This window comes from Panthera pardus, unplaced genomic scaffold (genome assembly GCF_024362965.1).
Source record: "Panthera pardus isolate Hobbes unplaced genomic scaffold, ASM2436296v1 HiC_scaffold_8, whole genome shotgun sequence".
NCBI lineage: Eukaryota > Metazoa > Chordata > Mammalia > Carnivora > Felidae > Panthera > Panthera pardus.
In genome coordinates this window covers 130,015,977-130,041,438 of record NW_026527013.1, presented here as the reverse complement: position 1 = coordinate 130,041,438, position 25,462 = coordinate 130,015,977, and the positions used below count along the sequence as shown (strand labels likewise).

Genomic DNA, 25,462 nt, shown 5'->3' with positions numbered 1-25,462 from the left:
TACTGTAAGGAGACTTTGAAGTTGTCCTTATGGACAGAAGGGCAGAATGTGACCAAGTGCAGGATGAATTGCTTATACCAAGGTTTCATCCGCTGTGTGAGATGGCCAGAGAGTATATGTGAGAGTGTTTTAGTATTTTAGGAGTTTAATTCTAACACTTGTTTTCTCTACATTTTCTGTGGATCTCAGTCATTTTCAGTCCTAGGATATTGATAAAGTGCTTCTATTTGAAGGAAGGACTACCTCATTGTGCTTGGAGAATGTTTGCACTTCTTTCAGAAGTGCAAAAATAATTCAGCGATACCTTTTCTATTACAAAATATACTCTTACTTGTATTTGTGCCTAAGTGTCACGTAAAACTATTAATGCTTTTGGGGCACCTAGGTGGCTTATTCGGTTAAGCGTCTTGATTTCAGCTCAGGTCTTGATCTCAGGTTTGCGAGGTCAAGCCCCACGTTGGGTTCTGCACTAGGCATGAAGCCTACTTTAAAAAAAAAAAACAAAAAAACTATTAATGCTTTAAAACTGATAGCCAAATGCCAAGTTGTATAATTCATTTTATGATTAATTTAGAAAAGTAGATATATTAGTATACAGGTTTACAAAGTATTATTAGTGACTGATAGATTTAAACTTGCCTGATTGAAAATCATCCCTGAAGCTTTTAAGAAAATTACATTCAAAGGAAAAGCCAAGAAGGGGTATACAGATTTCCTAGGATGGTGGTGGGTGATGATAAAATACATTCTTTCTGCTGATTCCTAAACAAAACCATTTTCTTCTGATACTGTAATTAAACTGGAACTTTTAGTAATTATTCACCAAGCCCTCATTCATTCTAGTGTACAAAGCGTCTGTATTTCATGACAGCTGGAGTTTAGCAAGAATTCTGATTAAAACCTCATCCAGTGTAATAAATTGCCTTTGAAAACTGCTCTCATTTCGGTTACTAGTCCTTGGTTTGAACAAAGAACTAAAATGAGAAAGCAGTAAGTGAAATGAATCTCTTGAGATTTGTGATTAATTATGTATAATAAATCCACAAGATTAATAAATACATCATTTTATAGTGCCTCTTATCTACTTTAATAAAGGCCTATAGCATGCAATTTGGATTGTGTATAAATGTAGCTTTGAAATAGAAGATGTACCTTGACATTAGAATCAAACTAGCAATTAATATATTAAGCGTCTATAGTTAGGACTGTTTCAAGGTGCCTGATTCATTCAATGGAGATTATTTCTCTTTTGTGATTTTTAGCACATTATTAGAAATGTTGCTATAAATATTTTTCTTTCATGCCTTTATATTCAGCATATTGGGATTAAATAAAACCTAAAAGTAATAATTAAATATCATTACCACCTGAGCTCAGAAAAGAAAGTGAAAATCTAGCTGTATTTCAGGAAACAATAAAATGCTTTTTTGGCAACAGAAATCACAAAGACTTAGTATAAGCACCTTGAGTCACTGCACACGTTATGAATTAGGAATGTAATGATACAGGCTCTCATTTGCTGTCTGTAATTCATATCTGAAACTTCATAAAATTTGCTCGGAAGCTGAATGTAGCTCACTGCTTCCTTAAAATGTAATAGTTGCCCAGATAGCCTCCTTAGAAGGAGACTTGACCTTTGTGTAGCAGTTTCCTTCCCAAGAGCTCACTTTGCCTTTCATCAACCCTAACGTTATCTTCATTTACCCATACTACATTTTTTTGAAATAAGTAGGAGTCAGGATTTATTATTTTTGATAATGCTGAAATTGTAGGACATAGACACCAATAGTGGTATATCCCAAATAGAGTATCAGAACTAAATTCTGATTCCCTTGGCTCCACTTGGTTCACCCATTGGGTTTCATTTATCGAGCACCTCCCTGTGCCGGGTACTCTTCTAGGGCTGGGGGCACTGCAGTGACTATGCTGTAGGAGTGCACAGTAGGGTTTCCAGAAGAGATACCATCACTCTCACTTCTTCCTCATATGTTGCTCTAAATAATTAAATAAGTCTCCAGATTCTTTGAGGGTCTTTATTTAGTGATGGCACATTTAATTTTAGTTTAGAGACAGAGCATTAGCTATGCAATACATATTTTAGGCATCTAACACTTTGGGTTAAGAAGAGTGTGGACAGGGGCACCTGGGTGGCTCAGTTGGTTAAACATCCGACTTTGGCTCAGGTCATGATCTCTCAGTTTGTGAGTTCGAGCCCCACATTGGGCTCTGTGCTGGAAGCTCGGAACCTGGAGCCTGCTTCGGATTCCGTGTCTCTCTCTCTCTCTGCCCCTTCCCCTCTCACACTCTGTCTCTCTCTCTCAAAAATAAATAAACATTTAAAAAAATTTAAAAAAAGAAGAGTGTGGACAGACACAGATGTTTTATGTAGGCTTGATGGCCTCCATACCATTGCATTATGATAGAGAAGTAGATTTAGGGTCAAATCCTACCTCCCCTGTTGATGTTCTTTCATAGGGTAAGAGCCTATTGAGCATAATGTCATCCTACAGGACTGTGGTCTATCGTGCTCTCCAGTGTTATGAAGGCCCATTGCCTATCAATTAGCAATAAAAAAAAAACACCCTGCACTGTTATTAGAGGACTCCCCTGTATATTCAACATGGGCCCATGTGCATGATTATAGACCAAATAAAAATACCCAGTCTCACCCAAGTTATCTAGAAAGACTCATCTCTTCTTGCTGATAGGTGCTCCTTCTCAGTTTGTATCAGGTAAACTGGGAGAACAAGCTTCTGGACAGAAAGAACAAGGCTGGCTGCAGATGAATTGGGTTCTAGGCTTGGTTCTAACCTCTGGGTCTCGAATTAGTCAAGGGAGTGGGATCTGCAGGGCTGTGCCTCTTCTTACAAGAGGGTTATGTAGCTCTGAGTTCTCACTGCATCAAGAGGCTGTGCAAATTAATGAAATTCATGCCCACAAAAGAAGTCTCTATGTATTTTTAGGATTATTACTTAACTTGAGTTGTTTTTCAGCCTGTAAAGTATATGAGGTGTGGGCTGTCACTTGGGGAAATTTCTACATCATCCTGCATTACTTTGGCATTCATTTGACTACTTGGTTCAATACCAGTTTGGCATTTAAGCTCAAAACAGGTGCTGTTCAGAGGTCATTTTGTTTTGTTTTGTTTTGTTTTTAAAGAAAACACATTCTAAACAAACTAGGGGACCTTTCCTGGGGGATTATTGAGGACAGGCTCCATCCCTTTATGTGCTACTTCTCTCCCTCCCTCCCCCAACTTAATCTAGGAACCAGTTCAGAATAAACCAGAAAAACAAATGGTCAGGGCTGAACAGGCAACAGATGAGAAGACAAGACAGAAGGCTGGGCACTGGAATGGCAATAGCAAGAAGGGGGAAGGAAAATTGAGAGACAACATAACATAGGAAGGAAGGAAGGGAAGGGATGGAGGGAGGGAGGGAAGGGAGGAAGGAAGGAAGGAAGGAAGGAAGGAAGGAAGGAAGGAAGGAAAGAAGGAAGGAAAGAAGGAAGGAAAGAAGGAAGGGAAAGGAGAGGAGAGAAGAGGAGAGGAGAGGAGAGGAAAGGAAAGGGAAGGAAGGAAGGAAGGAAGGAAGGAAGGAAGGAAGGAAGGAAGGAAGGAAAGAAAAAAGCAAGCAAGCAGGCTTTGGCAGAATAGCTTTTTTCTTTAACATTTATTTTTCCTCTAAGCACAATATGTGATTGGGTTAGATTGCACTTGTGAGAAATGTTTTCTCTCTCAGTTATTCTTGAAACCAAGATGAAAGGGAAACAAGATTTTTTAGACAGAAATGATCATTAAATTCGGAGGGGAAGGGAATGATCCTCACGTTGCCATGCCTATGTTCTTACTTTTATCTTTTGGGGGAAGTTCAGTCATAAAGCCTTTGCCAAGTGTATGCTTAATTTGCCAAGGGGCAGGAGTGAAAGTCAAACCTATCCTAATTATTGTGATTATTATTATTATTTTGTGTTTACATAGTGCCTGTGCTCCAAGGTGCTTAAGATTAGGGGAAATGTAGGAGGAGAGATGAGGTTTGGCACTTGTCATCGATCTGCTGTAACTACCACATAGACAATCCTCTGTGATTAATGACAAAATGAATGAAACTGTTGAGTGAGTGCACAGATAGTACAATATGTATTGAGTGGGCAAATGTGAAGGGAAGGGAAAAAACGCAAAACGTCATACCGTCTGTACAAGGATTTTCCTCTAGCAGTTGCATTGCAGTAAAATTGCCTGGATGAAGATGCATTCCACTGAGAGGTAGGAAAACATTCTTATGTGAATAAACCAAGATCTTATTTTAAAGGAAACTTAGAGGTACTCCTGTTTTCGCTTTTCATAGTGTTATTTGCTGTGGTAAGGCTCAAGCCTCTGTTAGTGTAAGAAAGAAGCTAGAGGGAAATGTCTTTGATCTGTGAGGTGCTTGTATATTTTGAAAATATGATTATATGCATGTGTTCGTATTTTATGACTTGGATAATCTGAAAATCAATTTGCTTTGTCAATGCTTCCTGGATTAGAATTCCACTATTTGGTCCCTATCCTAGGTAAGACATTGTTTGCAAATCGTGCTACTTGTGAGATGTTGCAGTGGTTGCTAAGGCATTTAAGGTACTGATGAAAGTAAAATGGTTGTCATGGTGACTGATAAAAATAAATGTTGAAAATGCCCTGGGTTCTTTCTTTTCCAGTCTACTAAAGAAAATTGAGCGGGAAACATGGAGGGAGAGTGGCGTTTCATTAATTGCCACTGTAACTCGTCTAATGGAAAGGTTGTTAGATTACAGGTAAGCGAAGTCCCATGTTTCCCAGATGCGCTATGCTCCAGGTAGAAAATCAAAGAGTTAGAATACAGTCAACTTTCCGCTTGAGTTAATCACTCAGAGAGTTGATAATCAGACCACAGAACCTTGTGCAATAAGGTGATGGACTTCTAACTAGCTGGTTCTAAGTTTTTGATTTTTTCCCCCTTTTTCCTCCCTTTTGTTTTGGTTGAAAGTTCTTTCAAAGTCTTAGTGAATTGAGAAGGTTCTCAGAGTCTCATTAGTAAAGGAATCTTTTTTGGTGTTTAGACTCAGCCGTAGAACCAGGAGATCCATCGATTTTAGGCTGAAGACAGTATAACAGAGAATTGTACAGTCCTGCTTTCTTATGAAAGTCGGGCGGTGTGTGAAATGCACACTGTTATCTTTCATAGATGCAATTTTTTTGATTTTTAAATTATCTAAACTGTTAAAGCATGGTATTTTTCTTTTACAAAGGGGAACCCTCATTCTCATTGTTGATGGCCAGGCATCCAACTGTTTCTCAACCCACTGGAGGGAGGTGTATAAGAACACATCTTCACTCCTTTTTCTCCTAGGGCACCCTGTCTATTGAGAGGGAGCATAGTCCTTCTGCAAAGTGAAATTCTCAGCAGAAACTGGTGCTCAGAAGTGTCTGAGCTTCCAACCTCGCCTAAGATCATGCAGCCTGGGGCATTCTCCTGGTCCCCAGAGCCTCTGTCTCAAGGGCAACTCAATGGCAACTTGCAAGTTGCCTCCGGTCTCTGACAGTACTTTTCCCAACCCCTTTAAAAGAAGAAACTGTGTTTTCCCCTAGGAAGGAAGTTCCGAGTTCTGACTATTGCTTTTTGTTTTTAGGGACTGCATGAAAATGGGAGAGGTAGATGGCAAAAAGATTGGCTGCACAGTTAGCCTTCTGGTTAGTAAACTATTCCCCCTTTTCCCCTTATATCCTAATGTTTGTTTTTTCATCGAAATGTTGTTTTGTTTGTTCTTAGTTTGCAGTGTGCTTTTATCTGGAGGTTTCTTAGAAGAGTTTAGAAAGTGTTTTCAAAAGAAGCACAGCAAGCTTCAGGTTCAGTTTAGTCCCAGAAAATTCTCAGCTGCGAACATCGCAGAATGCTCGCACCACATCCCCTACAGCACTGTGAGATCAGAGTGATACCCTGTGTTGTCCTGTGGCCCTACTTTACCATCCAGAAGTTTCTGGTTGCTTTCCTAGAAAAAGGCACAGTATCCCCAGATAAAGGTATCTTTACTTCCGTGTAGATGGTTTCTTCCTGTCCTCCTCCTTATATTCATTTCACATTTTAATGAATATTAGTCATTTCTTCTGTGACCAAAGACAGTTTATGTTTAACGCACTAATTTTCACTCTCTAGCTTGTTTGCAAATTAAGTTTCTAATACCATTGTTGTTAAGGTTTGAATTATAAGTAGGATGACAGGATAATTTGTCACCCAAACAGGACATTTTTTAGAGTAAAACAAGTATTATGTAATAAGGGAAACAGGCTAAACCAGAATTGGCCTGGAATACTAAATTGTATTAAAATATCCTCACCACTAACTATTAAATAGGGTGGTATTCTCACCACAGAGCTAAAGAATATCCAGACAGAGACATTCTTTTTTATATATTTTGATATAGGGTATAGTGAGGCTTTTGATAGTTTCCCTTCATCACATTTGAAATACAGGAATATGTGACTGCCTCCAGTTCTAAATTTGTGAGTTCCATGGCTTCTTTTTCTTATGTTGCAGAACAGACAAAACCTCACCAGCTAGTCTAAGTCCTTGTACAGACATTCCTGCCCTGACTCTGATTGCTTGAATCGCTCATGTGCCAGGCTGTTCTCTATTTGCCAGCACCTTGGAAATGTTTTTTGCCTCCACTCTCGCTGTCTTGTTCTAGCTCACTGGCTTTAGTCTTTCCATTCTGTTTGGTTCATTCCCCCTAAAGTCTACCTTCAACACTCAGGTACTGAGTTGAGACACTTATGCTGTCTTAGGACTGCCTTGTTACTGGTTCCCCTCCTCTGTTTTCTCCCTGCACTGGCCTTCGCCTCTGCACATCTGCCTGCATCCTTCTTTACATTACCCACTGCTCGTTCCTCACTTTGAATTCGTGTATTGCATCTCCACCTCCAGTGTCAGTCACTAAAAATAGTGAGACTCAAGAGTCCTCTCTCAGGCCACATCTTGTTGTGCACTTTCTTCCACAGCTTTCTTTTGTCCTCAGACTCAACAGTGACCTCCGGCCATTAGGCCAGACTCTTGAGGTCAGCCCACTTACCTCTCCTCTGAGCTCTCATTTCTAACCTTCAGCATAGTCATCCCTACTTTTAAGTCTCCTCTGTGTGTTACCCCAGTGTCTTGCCTGCTATTGCCAGCCGTTGCCACGTTTGAGATCCTCAGCCTGAACTGCTTCTGTGTTCCTCTCTGTGCATCAGTGTTTGGGAAGAAGAGCCAAGTGCTCTATAAGCTTTCAGTCTTCTTAGCTCGTCTCTTTAACCCCAGCTTTTCGGCAATACTGGTCACAAAGTCTCATAAATAACCTCGAAGGACAACCTTTACCTTTTTCCAGAAGAATCTCCTTCCCTTGTGTCCATCTTCTTCCACAGTGTCTTCTGTGTGGAGGTAAACAGGTACACGCACAGACTCTAGGCTCATGTCCTCAACTGGCAGAAAGGAAGAGATTGTTTCCCTGGATGAAGGAATGAATGCTCTGCCCAAAATGTGTGTAGCCCCCAGTAGGAATGAGCCAGAGATTTAATAAAATCAGGGGCCCCAGCAGGATTTACCTGACACAGAGAATGTAGCCTGCTGGCTTTGCACTGACTAAGAACAGCCTCTATAGAAAATGTTAACATTTTGAAAGCAGTTCTAATTTCAAACTAGCACAAGAATGCTTATTATCAGAGTACCAAATGCGTAACTTTGAAGCTAATCTTTTTAGCTTCTAGTCCATATGGAAAGTGCTTGATGCTTTGTAGCAGTAATATAGTTCTCTTCAGCTACTCACTTCGTCTTAGAGATTTTTCTCAACTCTTTGGAAAGATTATTTCCAGATTGTCTTCCAGAGAACTCTGGCTTCCTTCACAAGATTGAAGTTAAAAGTGTAGTGTTAAATTGGTAAAAATGCATAATCTTTGACATGACTAATACTAGGAAATGTAATTATTATTTTGTTCTTTGTGTCACAAGTTTTGCCAAACATATATGAAAAATTCTCATCTGCTGACTGGAGAAATTTCTTCTTCTTTTTCTGCTTTTTCTGCTTTTTCTTCTCCTTCTTCTTCTTCTTCTTCTTCTTCTTCTTCTTCTTCTTCCTCCTCCTCCTCCTCCTCCTCCTCCTCCTCCTCCTCCTCCTCCTCCTCCTCTTCCTCTTCCTCCTCCTCCTCCTCTTCTTCTTCTTGTTCTTCTTCTTCCTCTCCCTCCCCCTCCCTCTCTTCCTCCTCTTCTTCTTTAAGGAGAATGATTCATTTATAGAGCGATCACTTATTTTGTTCTCAAAGAAAGCTTCTTCTTACCAGAAAGCTATTAGAGCAAATCATCCCTTAATAATTTAAAAAACCCGCTGTGAGGTTGTTAGACTTGTGTTGATGGTACACCAATTCCTGCTAATTAAAATGGTTCGGGTTATAAGACGAGAGATGTGAATCGCATTATTTACTTAGTTTTTTAAAGAATGCCAAGATCTATAGGAGACAAGAGGAAAAGGAGGAGGATAATGGTATAAATTGGAAGGAAAAAATTTTATGATACATTCAACTAAATGTCAGTGCCTCAAGGTTGTAAGAGTTCTCCTATTGAAGAATAGACACCTATTAGGTAGTGGACAGAAAGTACATTTGACAGAAGGTCCTCGGGCTTTAAGCCAAGTACAATTTAAGCAGCCACATTGGCTAGCTTGGTTCATCGCCAGAGCCCTGTCTCGCTAATCAGTTTCAAAGATTTTCAGAATTCCTGACCTTTCCCCCTTAAAGAAAACCCATCACTCCTTCAGGTCAACAGATTTATCCCCTTCTCACTGTTCATTTTCCTTCTTGCCCATACAAGCTAAGATCAGTCAACAATAGTGATAGTGGTTCAGAAGACTCGAACAGGGATTTTGTAATGTACAGTGATCCGCTAACAAAAAGTGCCCCATTTAGTCTTACAGCATGCTGCTTGTGCTGGAATCTAATGCTATGTACATTTGTTTCCAAGTTTACTAAGTTCAGGGAGGGCTAGTGTACTTTGTACAGTGCACCGAAGGAAGACATGTGGGTGTTTATAGCTTATACCTTTCAAAAGCCAACATAATGTGTCCGGGTATACTGAAACTGTAACACAAGTAGGAAACGCAGACTGATACCTTAAAAATAAAGAGCATTTTCATTGACCCTCTTTTACATAATTCCTCAGGAGAAGAAAAATGCTTTTACATCATTTTTATTCATCCTTACCAAAGATGTTAGAAAACATTTTTTTTCTGTAGAGCAAAATATGTTTGAAATCTGAAATTAGCTATCCTTTGAATATCGATGGTCAAATTTAATAAGCGGATTAATTTGTTATATATTTTAAATATTTTTTTTAGTTGAAGAGGCAGTAGAACCATCAAAAACAATATAGAGGGTACAAAAGAAATGTGAATCAATGGTAGTAACACCCCCCCAAGAGTTACCAGCTTATCCAGTAATTGCTAGGTAATGTTTACCACAGAGAGTGTTGCATTAAAACTATAACACTGGGCCTCCTTACTTAATTTTTAACAAGACATTTATATGGAAAAATGCGTCCGCCGTCTTGGTTTAAGACACAGACCTTCTACAGAGTGAAAGGCAGCCGTTTGCAGGCCTGACTGTTGAAGAACTATCCACACTTGTTTTCTTTTGTACAGAACTTCTATAAGACTGAACTGAACAAGGAAGAGATGTATATACGCTACATCCACAAACTCTATGATCTGCATCTCAAAGCCCAAAACTTCACAGGTAATTCTGTCTTTTGGCTCAGGCTGGGGGAAGTGGGCTGGACACCGATGTGTTATACATGGAAGCTCCTTTGCTTTTTAGAATCCGAGCTGATGACTCAAGCATTTCTACTTTAAAATGGACCTTTTTAATTGGATCTGTGTTTCTAAGCACTCCGTTTTAATTTGTTTATGGGCTTTTTTTTACTATATCTCTTGGTATTGTTTTTTAGAGATTGCTTTTGGGGTTACAAAATACATACCTAACTTGTCAGAGTCTACTTAGAGTTGGTATTTTAGCCATTTCAAATTAAGTAACATTATGTTGTGGTTGTCCTATGTAGTATCATGTGTGCATATGTGTAAAACCCTATTGGATAATGCCTTAATTTTTACTTTGAATGGTCATAGTTCTTTTTAAAAATTTAAGAACATTAAATAGTCTATCATATTTGCTTATATATTTACTGTTTTTGTTGTTCTTTCTTCATTCATGGAGGTTCTCACTTTCCCCCTGTTACCATTTTCATTCATCCTAAAGAACTTGTCTTCATATTTCTTTTTAAGTACATCTAGTGATGAAGAACTCTCTTCATTTTCCTTCATCTGGAATGTCTTTATTTTACCTTTATCCCTGAAGGATATGTTTGCTGGATATTAAATTCTAGGTGGATAGTTGTTTTGTTTCAGGACTTTAAAAATGTTGCTCTACTGTCTTCTGGCCTGCATGGTTTTCAGTGAGAGGTCTGCAGTCATTTGTATTCTTTCCCTGTAAATAATGTGTAATATTCTCTGGTTGCTTTCAGGACATTATCATTGGTTTCCACTAATTTCTTTAGGATGTATATGGGCATGGCTTTCTTTATCCTGTTTGGGTCCACTGAGTTTCTTGAATTTGTAAACTTATTTCATCCTCCAAATTTGGGAAGTTTTCAGGCATTATTTCCTCAAATATATTTTCTGCACCACTCTTTCTCTTTTGGGACCCCAGTGACATAAATGTTAGGGCTTTGGGTATTGTTCCATAAGCTCTTGGGGCTCTGCTCATGTGTTTTTCAATTTGTCTTCTTTCTTGTTTAAATTAGATAATTTCTGTTGATCCATTTCCAAGTCCATTGACTCTTTTCTGCCATTTCTATTCAGCTACTGAGCCTTCCAGTAAAAGTTTAATTTTTGTTTAATTTTTGCTTTTTTGTGGGTTTTTTTGTTTGTTTGTTTGTTTTGTTTTGTAGCTTCAGTTTCGTTGTAGAGAACTTGTATCTTTCTCTTCAAGAGTGTTCACTTTTACTTTAAGGAGCATGGTTACAATAGCTGCTTCATAGCATTTATCTGTAAATCCAACATCTGAATCTTGGGGTTGGCATCTGTTAATTAATTGCCTTTTCCCTTTGAGATGTGTTTAGTTATCCTGTTTCTTTGAATGTCAAGTAATTTTGGGTTCTATCGCAAACATTTGTAATATTATGATACTCTGGGTTCTGTTAAAATCTTCTGGAGAAGATCGACTTTTTTTATTTCAGCAGACAATCAGTCCAGTTAGATTTGAACCTCAAGTCCTGAACCACCTTCTGAAGGTTGTGATTCTGATGTCGGTATAGTTTCTAATGCCTCTACAGTACTATTCTGGTCTCACCCACATGTGTGTCACCCAGGAAGAGCCTGGGAACTGACCAGAGGTCTGTCAGAATCTTGATTATGTTGATTCTGATCTGTTGAATGTATGTGCTTCTTGGGGCACTGTACAACAAATATAAAAATGCCTTTCTCTACATGCCTCCTCTCTGTGATGGTCCTCACATTTCCTACCTCACAGAGATTCCTTTTCCTGGCACTCTTGCTTGCTCGGAACCAATTAGTCAAAGCCAAGCCTTGACCCTCTACACACTGTAATGCACTTCAGACAGTCTGTCTTCCTGGGGACCAGGCAGTGAATGTAAAAAAAATAACCCATCAAAGCCACTGCTGCCACTGTGTTTGTCCTCACTGTCCCCACTGCAGGTGTGCACTGTGTTCCTGGGATTCAGAGGAGGGTAGAAGGCTCAAAAGTACTCCATCCCACAGGAAGATCCTTTCCTCAATCCTCTGACCAGAAGACCTTTGCTTGGAGTTTTTTCTGCCCATTTTCATTTGTAGTTCCAGGAGATAGGACAAGCTAAGCCAGGAGATTAAGAAAGGCAAACAAAAACAAAAACAAAACACAAAAACAAAACAAACAAAAAAACCCCACACTATTTTACTGTCATTCTTTGAATATTGATTTTCTTACTTTGCCTACCCCCTTTTATTTACTTGTCAGAATCCTCCAAGACTTGCCTTATATATTGAGCCTAGGTTTTTAGTTACAATCAGGGAAAAGTACAGTGCCTACTATATCGCAACCAGAATAAGAACCCTTTAACTGGATTTAGGAACTTAAATTTCAGTCCTTTGCCACACTGTTCTTCCCAGGAACTCCTGATTTGTGGCCCCTCCTTTAACTTTAAAAGAATGCAATCCCGAGATGCCGGGATGGCTCAGTCAGTTGAGCATCCGACTCTTGGTTTCACCTCCAGGTTGTGATCTCATGATTCATGAGTTCGAGCCCCGTGTCGGGCTCCATGCTGACTGTGCAGAGCCTGCTTTGGATTTTCTCTCCCCCTCTGTTTGCCCCTCCCCCACTCACTCACGCATGCGCATGCTTTCTCTCAAAATAATAAACTTAAAAAAAAGCAAAAGAAAGCAATCCTTTCTGTAATGGTGTGTTGCCAGCATTTAAATAATGCCTCCAGCTACAGTTTCACTCTATCAATTAATAGAAGGTCTGTGTTTACTCAGTTTACTCAGTGTGGAGACTTTGATGTTATCTTTGGTATCTCTCAGCGTCCCTCAAGTAACCATTCACCCATTCACGATGTTCTATTGATTTCCCTTCCTAACAGTCTCTCAAAACCATTTCCTCTTCATTGTTCACCCTCACCCCACTGCCTGAGTTAAGGCTTCATCGGCTCACACCCGGACTGTTTAATTATCACCAGAGTTATTCTCTAGAGCAGGGGGGTGGGGGGCAGAAAACTACTGCAGACCAACCACCTGATTTTCTAAAGAAAGTTCTATTAGAACTCAGCCATACTCAGTTACTTGGATATTGTCTGTGGCTGCTTATGTGCTACAAAAGGCAGAACTGAGTAGTTGCAACAAAGACCATGTGGCCTGCAAGCTAGATTATAAATTATTCGCTGTCTGGCCCTTTAACAATTTCACCAACCCTTTCTCTAGATGTAACTGTTTTCAATTGACGTCTTCTACAAAAAACAAGTTTAAGCTCTTTACTCAAGGTCCATCGTAATAAAACCAACACCTGTCTATTCAGCCTCATCTTCCCACTTGTACATTCCTTGTCTTCATCCTTAAGGATGTGTTCCTTTACCATCTTTTCCTGGAATTTTTTTCCTTTTCTTTTCCTCAGCCCCTCCATGCTCCACCACCCCTCTCCCATGGGCTGAGTTGATGATTCCAACTCTTTTCCCAGTGCATTTTTTTTCCAGATATCCATTAAAGCACTTATCACATTATTTTTATTAATAGTTATATAAGGTGTGTGTGTGTGTGTGTGTGTGTGTGTGTGTGTGTGTGTGTACACCTAGATAGGCAGGTCGGTAAGTAGGTAGAGATATCCAGTTGAAAGGTGAATTCCTTGAGGACAGAGATGATGTTTTCTTCTTCTTAGTCTTCTCAGTTTAGTGTGCAGCACTGTGAGGGTTAAAAAAAAATGCATCACCGATAAATTTACTCAGTTAAATTTAACACCTGCAGAGATTTTTCTTCTTCAATATCAGTAATTCCTGAGTCACTGAGGAAGCCCCAGTCTTTCTTCACACAGATGTGCTGATGGTTTTGATTAAATAGACTAAGATTTTGCAGGTATGCTGTCTGAGAGTTTCAGTGACCATTTTTAGAGTAGTTAGTAGCCATATTTTGAGAGAAAGCGTAAAACTAGTTTTTATTAGCTATGAAAACCACCTAGTGGACTTGTTTTAAAGTCCATTAAAAAAAGAAATGAGGGAGGGAACTGAGGACAAGCTTTTCCAGCTATGTACTAGACATAGTTTGGTTCTCTGAAACAGAGTCCAGATCTGATTCTATTTTAGAAATGGGAAAATTGTTTTTCTTTAATTTGTTCACTGAACTTGCAGGTTTTATGTTCCCCGAAGTCATAAGAAAGAAGTCCTTTCCCCATGCAACATTTTATTCATCACTTCTCTGTGTTCATTTTTGTGTATCCTTGAAGAAAGTGAAAATAATGGGAAAACTTTTCTAACTTTTCTCTTTGTAAGATTCTGTTGAAATGGCCTAACCCTTTGCAGCCTTTTGTGACCATACTCTCCATTCCTAATTCATATCTAGTTTTCTCTTATGTTTTTTTTGTCACATATGGTTGTCCTCACTGTATATTTGTCAAGGGGATGGCCCCTATTTAATTATGCAGTGATGCCTTTTGTTCAAAATTATAAATACTTTTTAAAAGATCGCTGGAAATTTTAGATGTGATTCATTCTTCCCTATTCAATGCATGATACTGTCTTCTAAAGATGCAGAAGAATAACTATACAACATATTACAATAAAACATCTACAGTTTGCTAATGTGTTTAAAATCAGCCTCAGTAGTCTCCTGTGTTGCTTACGCCTCAAAGGTATATACGTTTTCTTTCATGAAAATTTTCTATAGCTTCCTTTACACACACCATTTACCCCAGATAGACATCATCATTTTCCTGAAGCAGATTCTGAAACAGGTGTAATTTATTTTCACTTCTTTCCGTGTCACCATTCAGTCATTTGTCAGCCTCTCCTGATGGCTTGCCAAACCTGCATATATTCCGGGACTTCCCAGTGGCATACCCACACCTGATTTTCTGCCCATGCCCTGGACTGCCCCAGGGCAAGCATGATTTGGAAAGCAATTTAGGGACTAAAAAGCCATCATTGCCCACCCCCTCCCCTGCTTTTAAATTTTTTTATTGTGATAAAATGTACGTAACATAAAATTTACCATCTTTTTTAAAATAATTTTTTAAATGTTTTATTGTATTTGAGAGAGAGACAGACAGACAGAGAGTGAGTTGGGGAGGGGCAGAGAGAGAGGGGGGCAGACAGAGGATCCAAAGCAGGCTCTGCACTGACAGCAGTGAGCCCGATGTGGGGCTTGAAGTCACAAACCACAAGATCATGACCTGAGCCGAGGTTAGATGCTGAACCGACTGAGTCACTCAGGCACCCCTAAAATTTTCCATCTTAACCATTTTGAAGTTTACAATCCAGTGACATTAAGTATATTCCCATTTTTGTGCCGCCATCACCATTCTCTATCTCCAGACCTTTTTTGTTTGCACACACTGACACTTTGTAACCATTAAATCACTTCCATTTTCCCCCGCACCCCCTCCTCCCCCAGTCCCTGGCATCCACCATTCAACTTTCCATCTCTGTGAATTTGACCTTCATTACCCTTTAAGTCACTCCCCATGGGCAGCTGAAAAGCTTCAACTGCGGGAACGGGTTCACTCGGTCCTTCTCATCCTTTTCACTATAAAATGATTAATTGCAAGGATCTTTTTGAATGCTCAGGTATTGGGGAGACACAAAAGAAATTTGAGAGACAAAGTGATAATTCCTGAGCTGTATATTAAGAGAAAATAGGAGTTATTCACCAGTGCAGGGGAAGAGCTTGAAGGAATAGTCTGTGAGGGACTGCAGGCGTCAGTCCATGTGGCCAGTGAAGGGAACCATGGATGGTTGACATGATAGGAGCAAAGTGTATAGACAGAGGAACAAACACATACATAGGGCTTTCTTAGGTGCTTGGCATTTATTATAAGGATAGGTGGGTAATTAAAGATGAGGAAATCATCTCAGGAAGTCTCAGAGAAAACTAGAAAACTATTCAGATACAGCACAGATCTGACAATCATTATTGTTATCATTCTTGTCCCATAAAAAAGCAGTCTTCCGTGGCAACCTACATTGTGGTGCTTCAGCTGTTTCTGCATCTGCCAGTTAACCCACACCCTTTAGCTGGTGCTCTCTCTGTCCGTGTCACATTCAACTTCCACAAGAAAGAATGTGGCCAGTACCCGTTAACAGAAGGTACCTCCATTCCTGTTTGGACAGCTTTCTTGTACGAGCTGACAGTTGGGTCAGGGGGCTCCAACCATGAAGGCTGGAGGCTTCCCAGGAGAAACAGTGGCAAGTTCCTTCTTACTTGTACTATGTGGAGAGACAATGGGAGATGTGAGCAGAGAGGCTGGAAGGGACCAGATCATGGCCAGCCTCCTCTGTGGCTTTTGGAGGCATACATTTATTGTTAGCTACTGACAGTTACTGGCTACTGTGTATCAGGGGAACCATGTGGTCCTTCCCCTTAAAAAATCATATTGATAACAGTGTGCAAACTGAACAGAGAGGAATGTGATTCTTCGTTGGTCAGGAAAGCTTCTGCAGTCACCCCTGAAAGCCAGGAGACTGAGGTCACCAAAGATAATTAAAAAGAAAAAATGCCAGAGCCTGTGCCTCACAGGACTTCCACATGTAAGACGCAAAAGAAAAGTGATAGGGACCCAAGCCTTCCTTATCACAGCTACATTTTACACACTGAGATGGCCAAGTCATAGTAGTAAGACCACATGCTACTTTAGAGCTTTATGCGTAGTTACTCTTCAGGCAAATCAGTGAAGACCAATAATGACTATTGATACTGTGTTAAAAGTTACTATTACATCTTTTAAGAAACATACGGGGGTGATCATTAAATTGATTAATAACATAAAGGTTTGTCCATTTTATTCAATTTAATAAATGAATTGGCTATTACAACGTTAGAGGGAAAGAATAGTTATCGTGGTCCTTCGCCAGTGACAGTGGAACCCCATCTGTTTGGTCATATTTAAGACTCATGAATAGGGGCACCTGGGTGGCTCAGTCGGTTAAGCATCCGACTTCGGCTCAGGTCATGATCTCGTGGTCTGTGAGTTCAAGCCCCGCGTCGGGCTCTGTGCTGACAGCTCAGAGCCTGGAGCCTGTTTCAGATTCTGTGTCTCCCTCTCTCTCTGACCCTCCCCCATTCATGCTCTGTCTCTCTCTGTCTCAAAAATAAATAAATGTTAAAAAGAAATTAAAAAAAAAAGACTCATGAAGAGACCTGCAGAATGGCAAGTATTCTATTAAGTGCACTACCTGTCAACTGTTCTGAAGCCTACAGGTCACCGTTTTCATGTGTGTATACAGAATATCACCCTTTACATGTTTTTTTCAAGAAATCCCATATCAAACATGTAGTGACTTCAGTAGCCATTACTGAAGATTTGTGGGGCCAACTGGGGGTCATACCATATAACACATAACAGTCTTCTTTCTCTGTCTCTCTTGTGTCTCTCTCTGTCTCTAGCTCTCTTTCACACACACACACACACACACACACACACACACACACACACACACACTTCATACCAGCACTTCTTCTGCCCGTTCTAATCCCTCTTCTGTTGCTTGATTTTTTTTCTTCTTTGCACTTAGCTCCTCTCTGGCTTCTTTGCCCTAAATTCTGCCAACACCCTGACCCTACCCTTGAGCTCCATTTTCAAATTTTAAAGCCTTCTGTTATCAAGAAGAATTTAGTTACCATTTGTTGTTTCCTAAGCATGCCCTTTGAAAGATGCCCATGGTCTCACCCCAAGGGATTTGCCAGCGAACTTCCCTAGCAATCAAAGGCATGTCTATTTCTTTGAACCATCTCCAATAAGATTTTCTTAACCATTTTTATTAAGCCAGCAGCATACAGGCATTGCATAAAAAAGGAGGGTTAAGAAGAGAAGGCAAGAAAGAGAAAGAAAGAAGTGGGGGAGGGAATGAATACAGGGAGCCGAAAGAGGAAGTACAAATCTCTGATAATTCTATCTTCCAAGGGGAAGCCATCACCTTCTTTTGCATATATTCTGAACATTTTCTTCATTATCATGAAATTCAGAAAATATTTTTTCCATTTTGTTCTAAACCAGCCCCATTCAAGGGGAAGTTGTTTGGGGCCCTGTCTCAATCATTGCCTTCCCACTTGGCTTGCAGAGGCTGCCTATACTCTCCTGTTATACGATGAGCTGTTGGAATGGTCTGACAGGCCCCTTCGGGAGTTCCTGACCTACCCCATGCAAACAGAATGGCAGCGCAAGGAACACCTGCATCTTGCCATCATCCAGAACTTTGACCGAGGCAAAGTAAGTAGCCCTACCCACCTGTGGCCTCACCCAACGTGGTTGTGTTGCTGTCATGTTGCCTTTCATTTCTAGTTTTCTGATGCCCACGTCCTCAAGCCAGGCACCCTCAAATTTTAATATGCATTGAAAACACCCAAGAGTTTGTTAACATGCAGTCTGTTAAGATTTCCAGGTCCCGCCTCTAGACATTCTGATTAGGTATGTCTGGCCTGCGGCAGGGGATTTTATAACTTTGACAAGGACTCAAGGAGATTCCAATGTGTACAAATTTGGGGCCATGCCTTGAGAAACACTGATCTGGAGGTTTTGACACCCAGGTATTTTATTCTCTAAAAAACCATGTTACCACCCCTCACCTGCCTTCCCAAATTGGTATGTGTTCTGCCCCATCCCACTTGTTTTGTTTAAAGAATTTTACGGGCCTCCCATCGTATACTTAGAGATGCCATGGGGTCCTGAAAAACCTCACTGACCTAATGATGTCCTTTAGCACATCACCTCACTCCACCCCGTCTCCCTCTTGAAGGGCTTGCAGTACCCTTTAAAAAACACTTATGAATCTGAACACAGTTGTTTATTGACTTGAACATTTGGATGCTTTGGTGATACATGTCTTAGATTTAAATCTATCTTCCAAATTGCCAAGGTTAAACAGAAGACTAAAACACGGCTGTCATTCTTGTACAAAATATAATTGCATAATTTCATGCAAGGGAATTGCCTATCTTCCTATATCTTCTCTTTCCTATCTTCCTTTATTATTTATCTAAATATACTGACATATCATTTGTTACATTAATAGCAAGGAAATGCCTTTGTATCCTCCTTCGGTGGAGTTTCCATCTGTAGGATAAGCTGTTAAAAAATCTCTGTCCGCTCATCTTGGCCCTTCCAAGGGGTTTGTGCTAGATGTGGCATTACAGACTGTGGCCCCTGGGTCAAATGGCTCACTGCCTATTTCTGTACCATCCACATTCTAAGAATTGCTTTTACATTTTTAAGTGTTTGAAAAGTACCATAAGAAAAAGAATATCTGACAGGTGAAAATTACATGAAATTCACATTTCAGTGTCCATAGATGATTGCTTTATTAGAACACAGACAGGCTTATTCATTGTGGCTGCTTTCGTGCTTTAACAGTGGAGTTGAGTAGTTGTGACAAAGGCTGTATGGCCCACAAAGCCTGAATTATTTACTGTCTGGCCTTTTGCAGAAAGTTTGCTGACACTTGGGCTAGATGAAAGAATTTTTGCTTTTCTGCTGGAAATTAACCAGCTGGGTTAGATCCTCACAATTTACAAGTGCAATTGAGCCAAGCAAGGAATCGAGCTTGCCAGCTGTGGATAATTGGGCCTTAGGGGTCAGTAGTAATTCCCTCCTTAGCACGGAGGGCCTATTTATTCATCTACTTGGCCATTGTGGAACTGTAGTTATTTCAAGATGATGACTCTGAAATGACACCAGAAAATGATTCTGCACCATATGTTAATGCCTGTTCTGGTGGATCATATTTTCTTACTTCCTAAAGAGTTTTAATAATTTGCATGTTAATTGCATGCTGTTTTCAAGCTTAAAGTTGCAGTGATACTATTAAAGGTAAATTATAAAGATTAAGAAGTAAGGCTGGATGATCTGAAAGCAGTTACACCTTGACCTCTGGGTGGAAATAAGTAAATGTTGTGGGATCACGAGCATTTATATCGTGTATTTGTCCACAGTGTTGGGAGAATGGCATCATCTTGTGCCGGAAGATTGCAGAGCAGTACGAGAGTTACTATGACTACAGAAACCTGAGCAAGATGAGGGTAAGGTGCCCGGATGCATCCTAACCAGGCTATGGCATCCTTTTTTGATTAGCTTTCCAGTATCCTTCTATGAAATTAACTTTGTGATCATCTCGACATGTCTTGCAGAAAGCTTTTTTAAGTCTTTCCTCTGAAACATACTCAGCTATTTATACAGAGAAATAGCAGATGCTTTTGATTAGTGCACAAAAGTGAGCCCTTGATCCATGTGCAAACATCAGGTCTGAAATATACAATCAAATCCATGATTAATTCTTTTAGTTTACTGACGAAAATCTCCACACTGTTCAAGAGCTTCTCACTTGTACACAGATCTCTGTAACAATATACTATTGTTAGTCCCATAATCTGCACAGCAGAACAGTAGAAATGGCTAGCTGACCCATTTGTACATATTTGAGGGCTAAATTGTATAGGTGTCCACTCTAGCCTCAGCAATATGTTTTATTTGCTACACCTAAACCAAGGTCTTAGTACCCAAGAGCCCAAGGAGTTCAATATTCTGTGTCCCTGAACGAAACGTTTTGTCCCTTCTGTTCTTTTCCGATTCACACAGGTCCCTCTTGCACTGTTAAATCCTTATTCTTCAGAGTCATGAGTGTTTTGTGTCATCTTGTAACACCTCAGCTCTTCAAGGTTTCTAAAATAGGAAGCAGATTATGATGTTCCCTTTTAATTCTGAGGTAGCAGTTGAAGAGATGATATTGTAAACCTTTAACAGTCTGCAAAATCCCATACCCCACAAGTAACTCACTCAACCTGCAGAAACCGGCCCTGTACTACTGGTGTAGTATTTCATGTCAGTAGTTCATCACTATTTCTCCTAACATGAAGACCAAAGAGAAAAAACCTTGTTTTAACTTCAGTCCATCATGCTGGCTGGCTCTGGCAGGCACTGCAGTTTTATATAAAAACATCGCTGTGCTTCTCTTGGCATACTGTCCCTGTAACAGAAGCGAGGTTACAATGTTTACCCAGGAGAGCCCTTGGGTATCATAGTCACTAAGATTTTTATAAACCCAAAGCATTACACTTCATGCCAACTGCTCTTTGGGGTGCTGTTACTGGGGGGCAGAGGGAGGGGGGAAGTTTTCAAGTGCAATATTAGTCTTTCTCTGTAAACCCTGGGGATGATAATATCATGGAAGGAAAACTATAAGCTTTATGTGCTTCATAGTTCCAACATTGTCAGAGACACACTTAAGAGCTTTCACCCCAGACAGCACTTTGCACTATGGGTCTCCTTTGGTTTGGTTTATCCCTGTCCAACCTGTGCAAGGTTGCACCTTCCAAATGTCCTGAATTACTGTGACCAAGGAGAACCAGATCCACAGGTGGGTACATCCAGCGTGAGAGTTCTCCAGGAAGATTTGGCCTCTAGTAGTTCATTTTTTTTTTAATTCATGTCACTTGTTATTTAATTGTGAAGATAATATTTTCTTGATGGACCTTGTGCTTAGAAATTATTTTCTCTGGTGAGAACATGTAATAATATTTGATTCTTAAAAGCAGGGTCAGAAAGCCATAGCCTATAGGCCTTGCACAACTGAGGAGTTGTGATAGACCATATGGCCTGCAAAACCTAGAATATTTATTCTCTGTCCATTTACAGCATAAGTTTGCTGATCCCTGCCTTAAAGCATAAAAAGGGAGTGAAATCTTCTTTTCTGCAAACTATAGTGAAGTTCTCCTTTATATAGAAGAAACACCCTCTTTTATAAACAAGTAGAGCTGAAAGATGAGATAAAATTATTAGAACCTCTCCTTTGCTTTGCTAGATGATGGAAGCCTCTTTGTATGACAAAATCATGGACCAGCAACGTCTTGAACCAGAGTTCTTCAGAGTTGGATTTTATGGGAAAAAATTTCCATTTTTCTTAAGAGTAAGTTAATACACTATTTAATTTGCTTTTATACTTCCAATATAGATACCCCAGTCAAGAACATCAAGATGTTAATGACATTTTGTCCTTTTAGGACCATAATATAAGAGATTTTTGTTTAACTTTTTAGTTTGTAGACAGTGTACTAAATCTAGACTGCCTTGTTTTGAATAATTCACCAAATTATCAAACATTTCTTTGATTTTTCATCCTAAATTTCTAAGGTGACTATATTTTATGAGTAGTCTTTGCTAATTATAGTTGTTCCCCTGTGTGATTGACATTTACTGCTCTGTTTAGTCTGTGATTTCCATGTAGTTTGCACTAGAGAAAAATGGTGAGGCACTTCAGATGACCATAAACCCTGCAGTCTTATGTCCTCTAGAAACTCCCTCCAGAATCATGGGAAGAGCCCAGTTACCACTTTTGTGAAAAGGGTAAATGTCACTCAACCAAAAGATCCCATTTATTGCTAGGATAAACTCTTTCCACCAAGGAAAATCTTCCAGACATTCCAAGGTACCTAGTGGATCATAAAATATTTGACTCTATTCTTACCATGGTTCACATTGTGCCAAGTTGTATCTTATGTGCTTGAAGACTTATTTAATACTTGAGTGTGTCACATATACTCACTTACATAAAAACGTTGGTCGGGAGAGGAAAGCTTCCTCCCCAGGCAACTGAGAAGTATCTGGAATAATTTGTGGATTGAGTGAATTCATTACAAACTTTAAATCCTCGCATACAAATACTTTGGTATTTGTGTTGCCCTGAATCTTGCTTTAACTACCAGCACCTATAAATGAACGTAGGATAGGGGTACTTGAAGGATAATGGAGAGGAGAAAGATTGGATTTCATTGTTTGCTTAATAATCGTTAACTTATCTGCCTTTTATAATCAAAGTTTTATATGTATTTATTCATTTACTTACATATAAAGTTTATATATATACATAGACACCAAATAGAGATATAGGTATAGATTCCAAAATATCCAAGCACCATAGGCAAAAATTCATTTTAGTATTACATGGAACAAACACGGAAATGACAGGTTGATTGAAATGACCTATTATTTTGGTGCCACGCAGATGCAAGTAAAATCTCCTTGTCGGGTTCAAAAGAAACCAACGTGATAGTGTACGTGGTCCAAAGGCTGACTCTGCAGATGGACCTACGGGCAGAGGAAAGCTTGATTCTGGGTCAAAAACAGAGACAGGTTTAGAATACTTCCTGACTTTGAAAGACTGCTTTAAAGGTGGACATACTAAGCACAGGACTGTGATCAGCACCCCGCTGCCAAGTGCAGGTAGCCTGCATCCAGGTAGTGAGCGGAAGTGTGGACATTCTAGAATTGTGAGCAGTGCAGGGGCTGGAGACCCCACAGGAGGGTCCAGACATGACTCTGGTGCCACAGACCCCCTTCTTCTCTCAGCTCAAAATCAAGTGAAGTAAAAGATTACATTTTCTTCCACATCCTACTCAGGGCTAATCAATCCATTACATACAGTGGGTACAGAGTTTACAGATCATAATATTTTAGATGGCCTTCAAAAGTGTTTTCATTTCTTTTAAAGATCAGAAGGGAAAAATGAACTGTTTTCGTGGAAGAAAATGTTATATATTAAATTGTATATTATACATTAGACTATTAGGTATATATTTGTCCTCATACCAAATCAGTCTCTCAGTATGATTTTTGATACTGTTTTATAGAGAAAGAGGCCCACAAAAGTCATATTGTGGCCCTGATCAAATTCTGAGTGCAGGTAGCAAGTACACTCAATGTGTATCTAGTAAATAAAACTGTGATAAATAAAAGTGTAAAGTTTAAAAAAAAAAATAGAAGTAGTTTAGGAGCCACAATTTTAAAAGGACTTTAGCAAATTAGAATACTGAATTGGCTAATAGAATAAATATTGTTAGGAAGTTAATTAGAATAAGTCAACCTATGTTATTAGTCTTTTCAAAACAGCTTTTCCTGGAGCACCTGGGTGGCTCAGTCACTTGAGTGTCCAACTTCAGCGCAGGTCATGATCTCACAGGTCATGAGTTCAAGCCCCACATCGGGCTCTGTGCTGACAGCTCGGAGCCAGGAGCCTGCTTTGGATTCTGTGTCTCCCCCTCTCTCTACCACTTGCCCACTTGTACTCTTGTGTCTCTCTCTCAAAAATAAATAAGGACTTTTAAAAAAAATTTTTTTTAAAAACAAAACAAAAAAACAGGTTTTCTAGGTATAGATGATATTTTCTTCAAAATGAAAGAGAAGGGTTACCCTCTATTGGTTTCTAAAAGGCACCACACCCTTCAGAATCATGGGGCTGGACCTCTTTTTAGGAAATCAGATTCCAGTCTGTCCTTCAATTTAAAAATATGCAAATTTCAACATTAAAAATTTCCTCTTCATGGAGGTGCCTGGGTGGCTCAGTTAGTTAAGCATCCAACTTTGGCTCATGTCATGATCTCATGGTTCATGAGTTTGAGCCCTGCGTCGGGCTCTGTGCTGACAGCACGGAGCCTGGAGCCTACTTTGGATTCTGTGTCTCCCTGTCTCTCTACCCCTCTCTCACTCATGGTCTGTCTGTCTGTCTGTCTGTCTGTCTCTCTCTCTCTCTCTCTCCCTCTCAAAAATAAATAAACATTAAAAAATTTTTTTACATAAATAAAAATTTCCTCTTTGTGATCATTTTCAAGATAATTTTTCAAGTTGAAATAAATTAATACATTTATATAAGTGTACGATTTAAGTAGTTTTTACCCTCTTGGAAAATGGGTTCTTTATTGACAATTTCTTTACACACAGAATATCTCTGCATAGTGATTTGGAAAGAATAACTGAGATCAAGGATGAGAGAGACATTTGCTTTTCATTGTATGTCCTGTACTGTTTGGGATTTTTTTTCTTTTTTTTTTTAACCATTGGTGTGTAATTCCTTTTCAAAAGAAAAAGACAATGAAAAAAAATTTTTTTAAAGTATTAACAAAGGTAACCTAGCAATTCGACTCCTGGGTATATACTCAAGAGAAAATATATGTCTACACAAAGACCTATACACAAATGTTCATAGCAGCATTATTCATTATTGCATAAAAGTGGAAGCATCCCAAACGTCCATTAGCCTATAGATAGAAAAACATACGGTATATTCATACAATGGAATATTGAGCAGTAAGAAGGGAATAAAGTACTGTTACATGGTACAAAGTGGTTCAGCCACTTTGTAGCATATATTAAGTAGAAGAAGCCAGTCACAAAACACTACATGTTGTATGATTCCATTTATATGAAATGTCCAGAATAGGCAAATCCACAGAAACAGAAAGTAGATTAGTGGTTGCCAGGGGCTGGGGTGGGGGATAGGGGTGCAGGGGCAGAGGAAACAAGGAATGACTGCTAATGGATAAGAGTTTCTCTACAAGGTAATGAAAATGTTCTCAAATTCAACAGTGGTGATAGTTGCTCTGTGCATATACTAAAAACCTTCAAAAGGGTGTATTTTATGGTATGTGAACTATATCTCAAAGCTGTGATGAAAAAAGTATTGATCGAAGAGATGTTTAATTCTTTTTTATTTCCTGACAACTCCAATATCAGATGCCAAGTTTATTTTTATTTCAGAATGACTTTTTAACACCATTAAATGATTATATGCTTAGAATAACCCCTGATTTTACAACCTGCTCGAAGATTTAAGCATTGCTTTAAAAATGTTGCAGTTATGGGGCGCCTGGGTGGCTCAGTCGGTTAAGCGTCCGACTTCGGCTCAGGTCACGATCT

General features: G+C 39.5%; 1 protein-coding gene across 4 annotated transcripts in view; it reads left to right on the top strand.

Moving 5' to 3' along the window:
• Positions 1–25,462, top strand: part of DOCK4 (dedicator of cytokinesis 4) — a 430,872-nt gene that overhangs the window by 372,495 nt on the left and 32,915 nt on the right. For 3 of the 4 annotated variants that reach the window (XM_053897289.1, XM_053897290.1, XM_053897287.1), the window contains exons 33-39: positions 4,525–4,551; positions 4,696–4,791; positions 5,647–5,707; positions 9,676–9,769; positions 17,844–17,992; positions 19,711–19,797; positions 21,576–21,680. In XM_053897289.1, coding sequence (XP_053753264.1) covers positions 4,525–4,551; positions 4,696–4,791; positions 5,647–5,707; positions 9,676–9,769; positions 17,844–17,992; positions 19,711–19,797; positions 21,576–21,680 — 619 coding nt within the window. The remainder of the gene's footprint in view (positions 1–4,524; positions 4,552–4,695; positions 4,792–5,646; positions 5,708–9,675; positions 9,770–17,843; positions 17,993–19,710; positions 19,798–21,575; positions 21,681–25,462) is intronic. The other variant, XM_053897288.1, reaches the window with a different exon arrangement.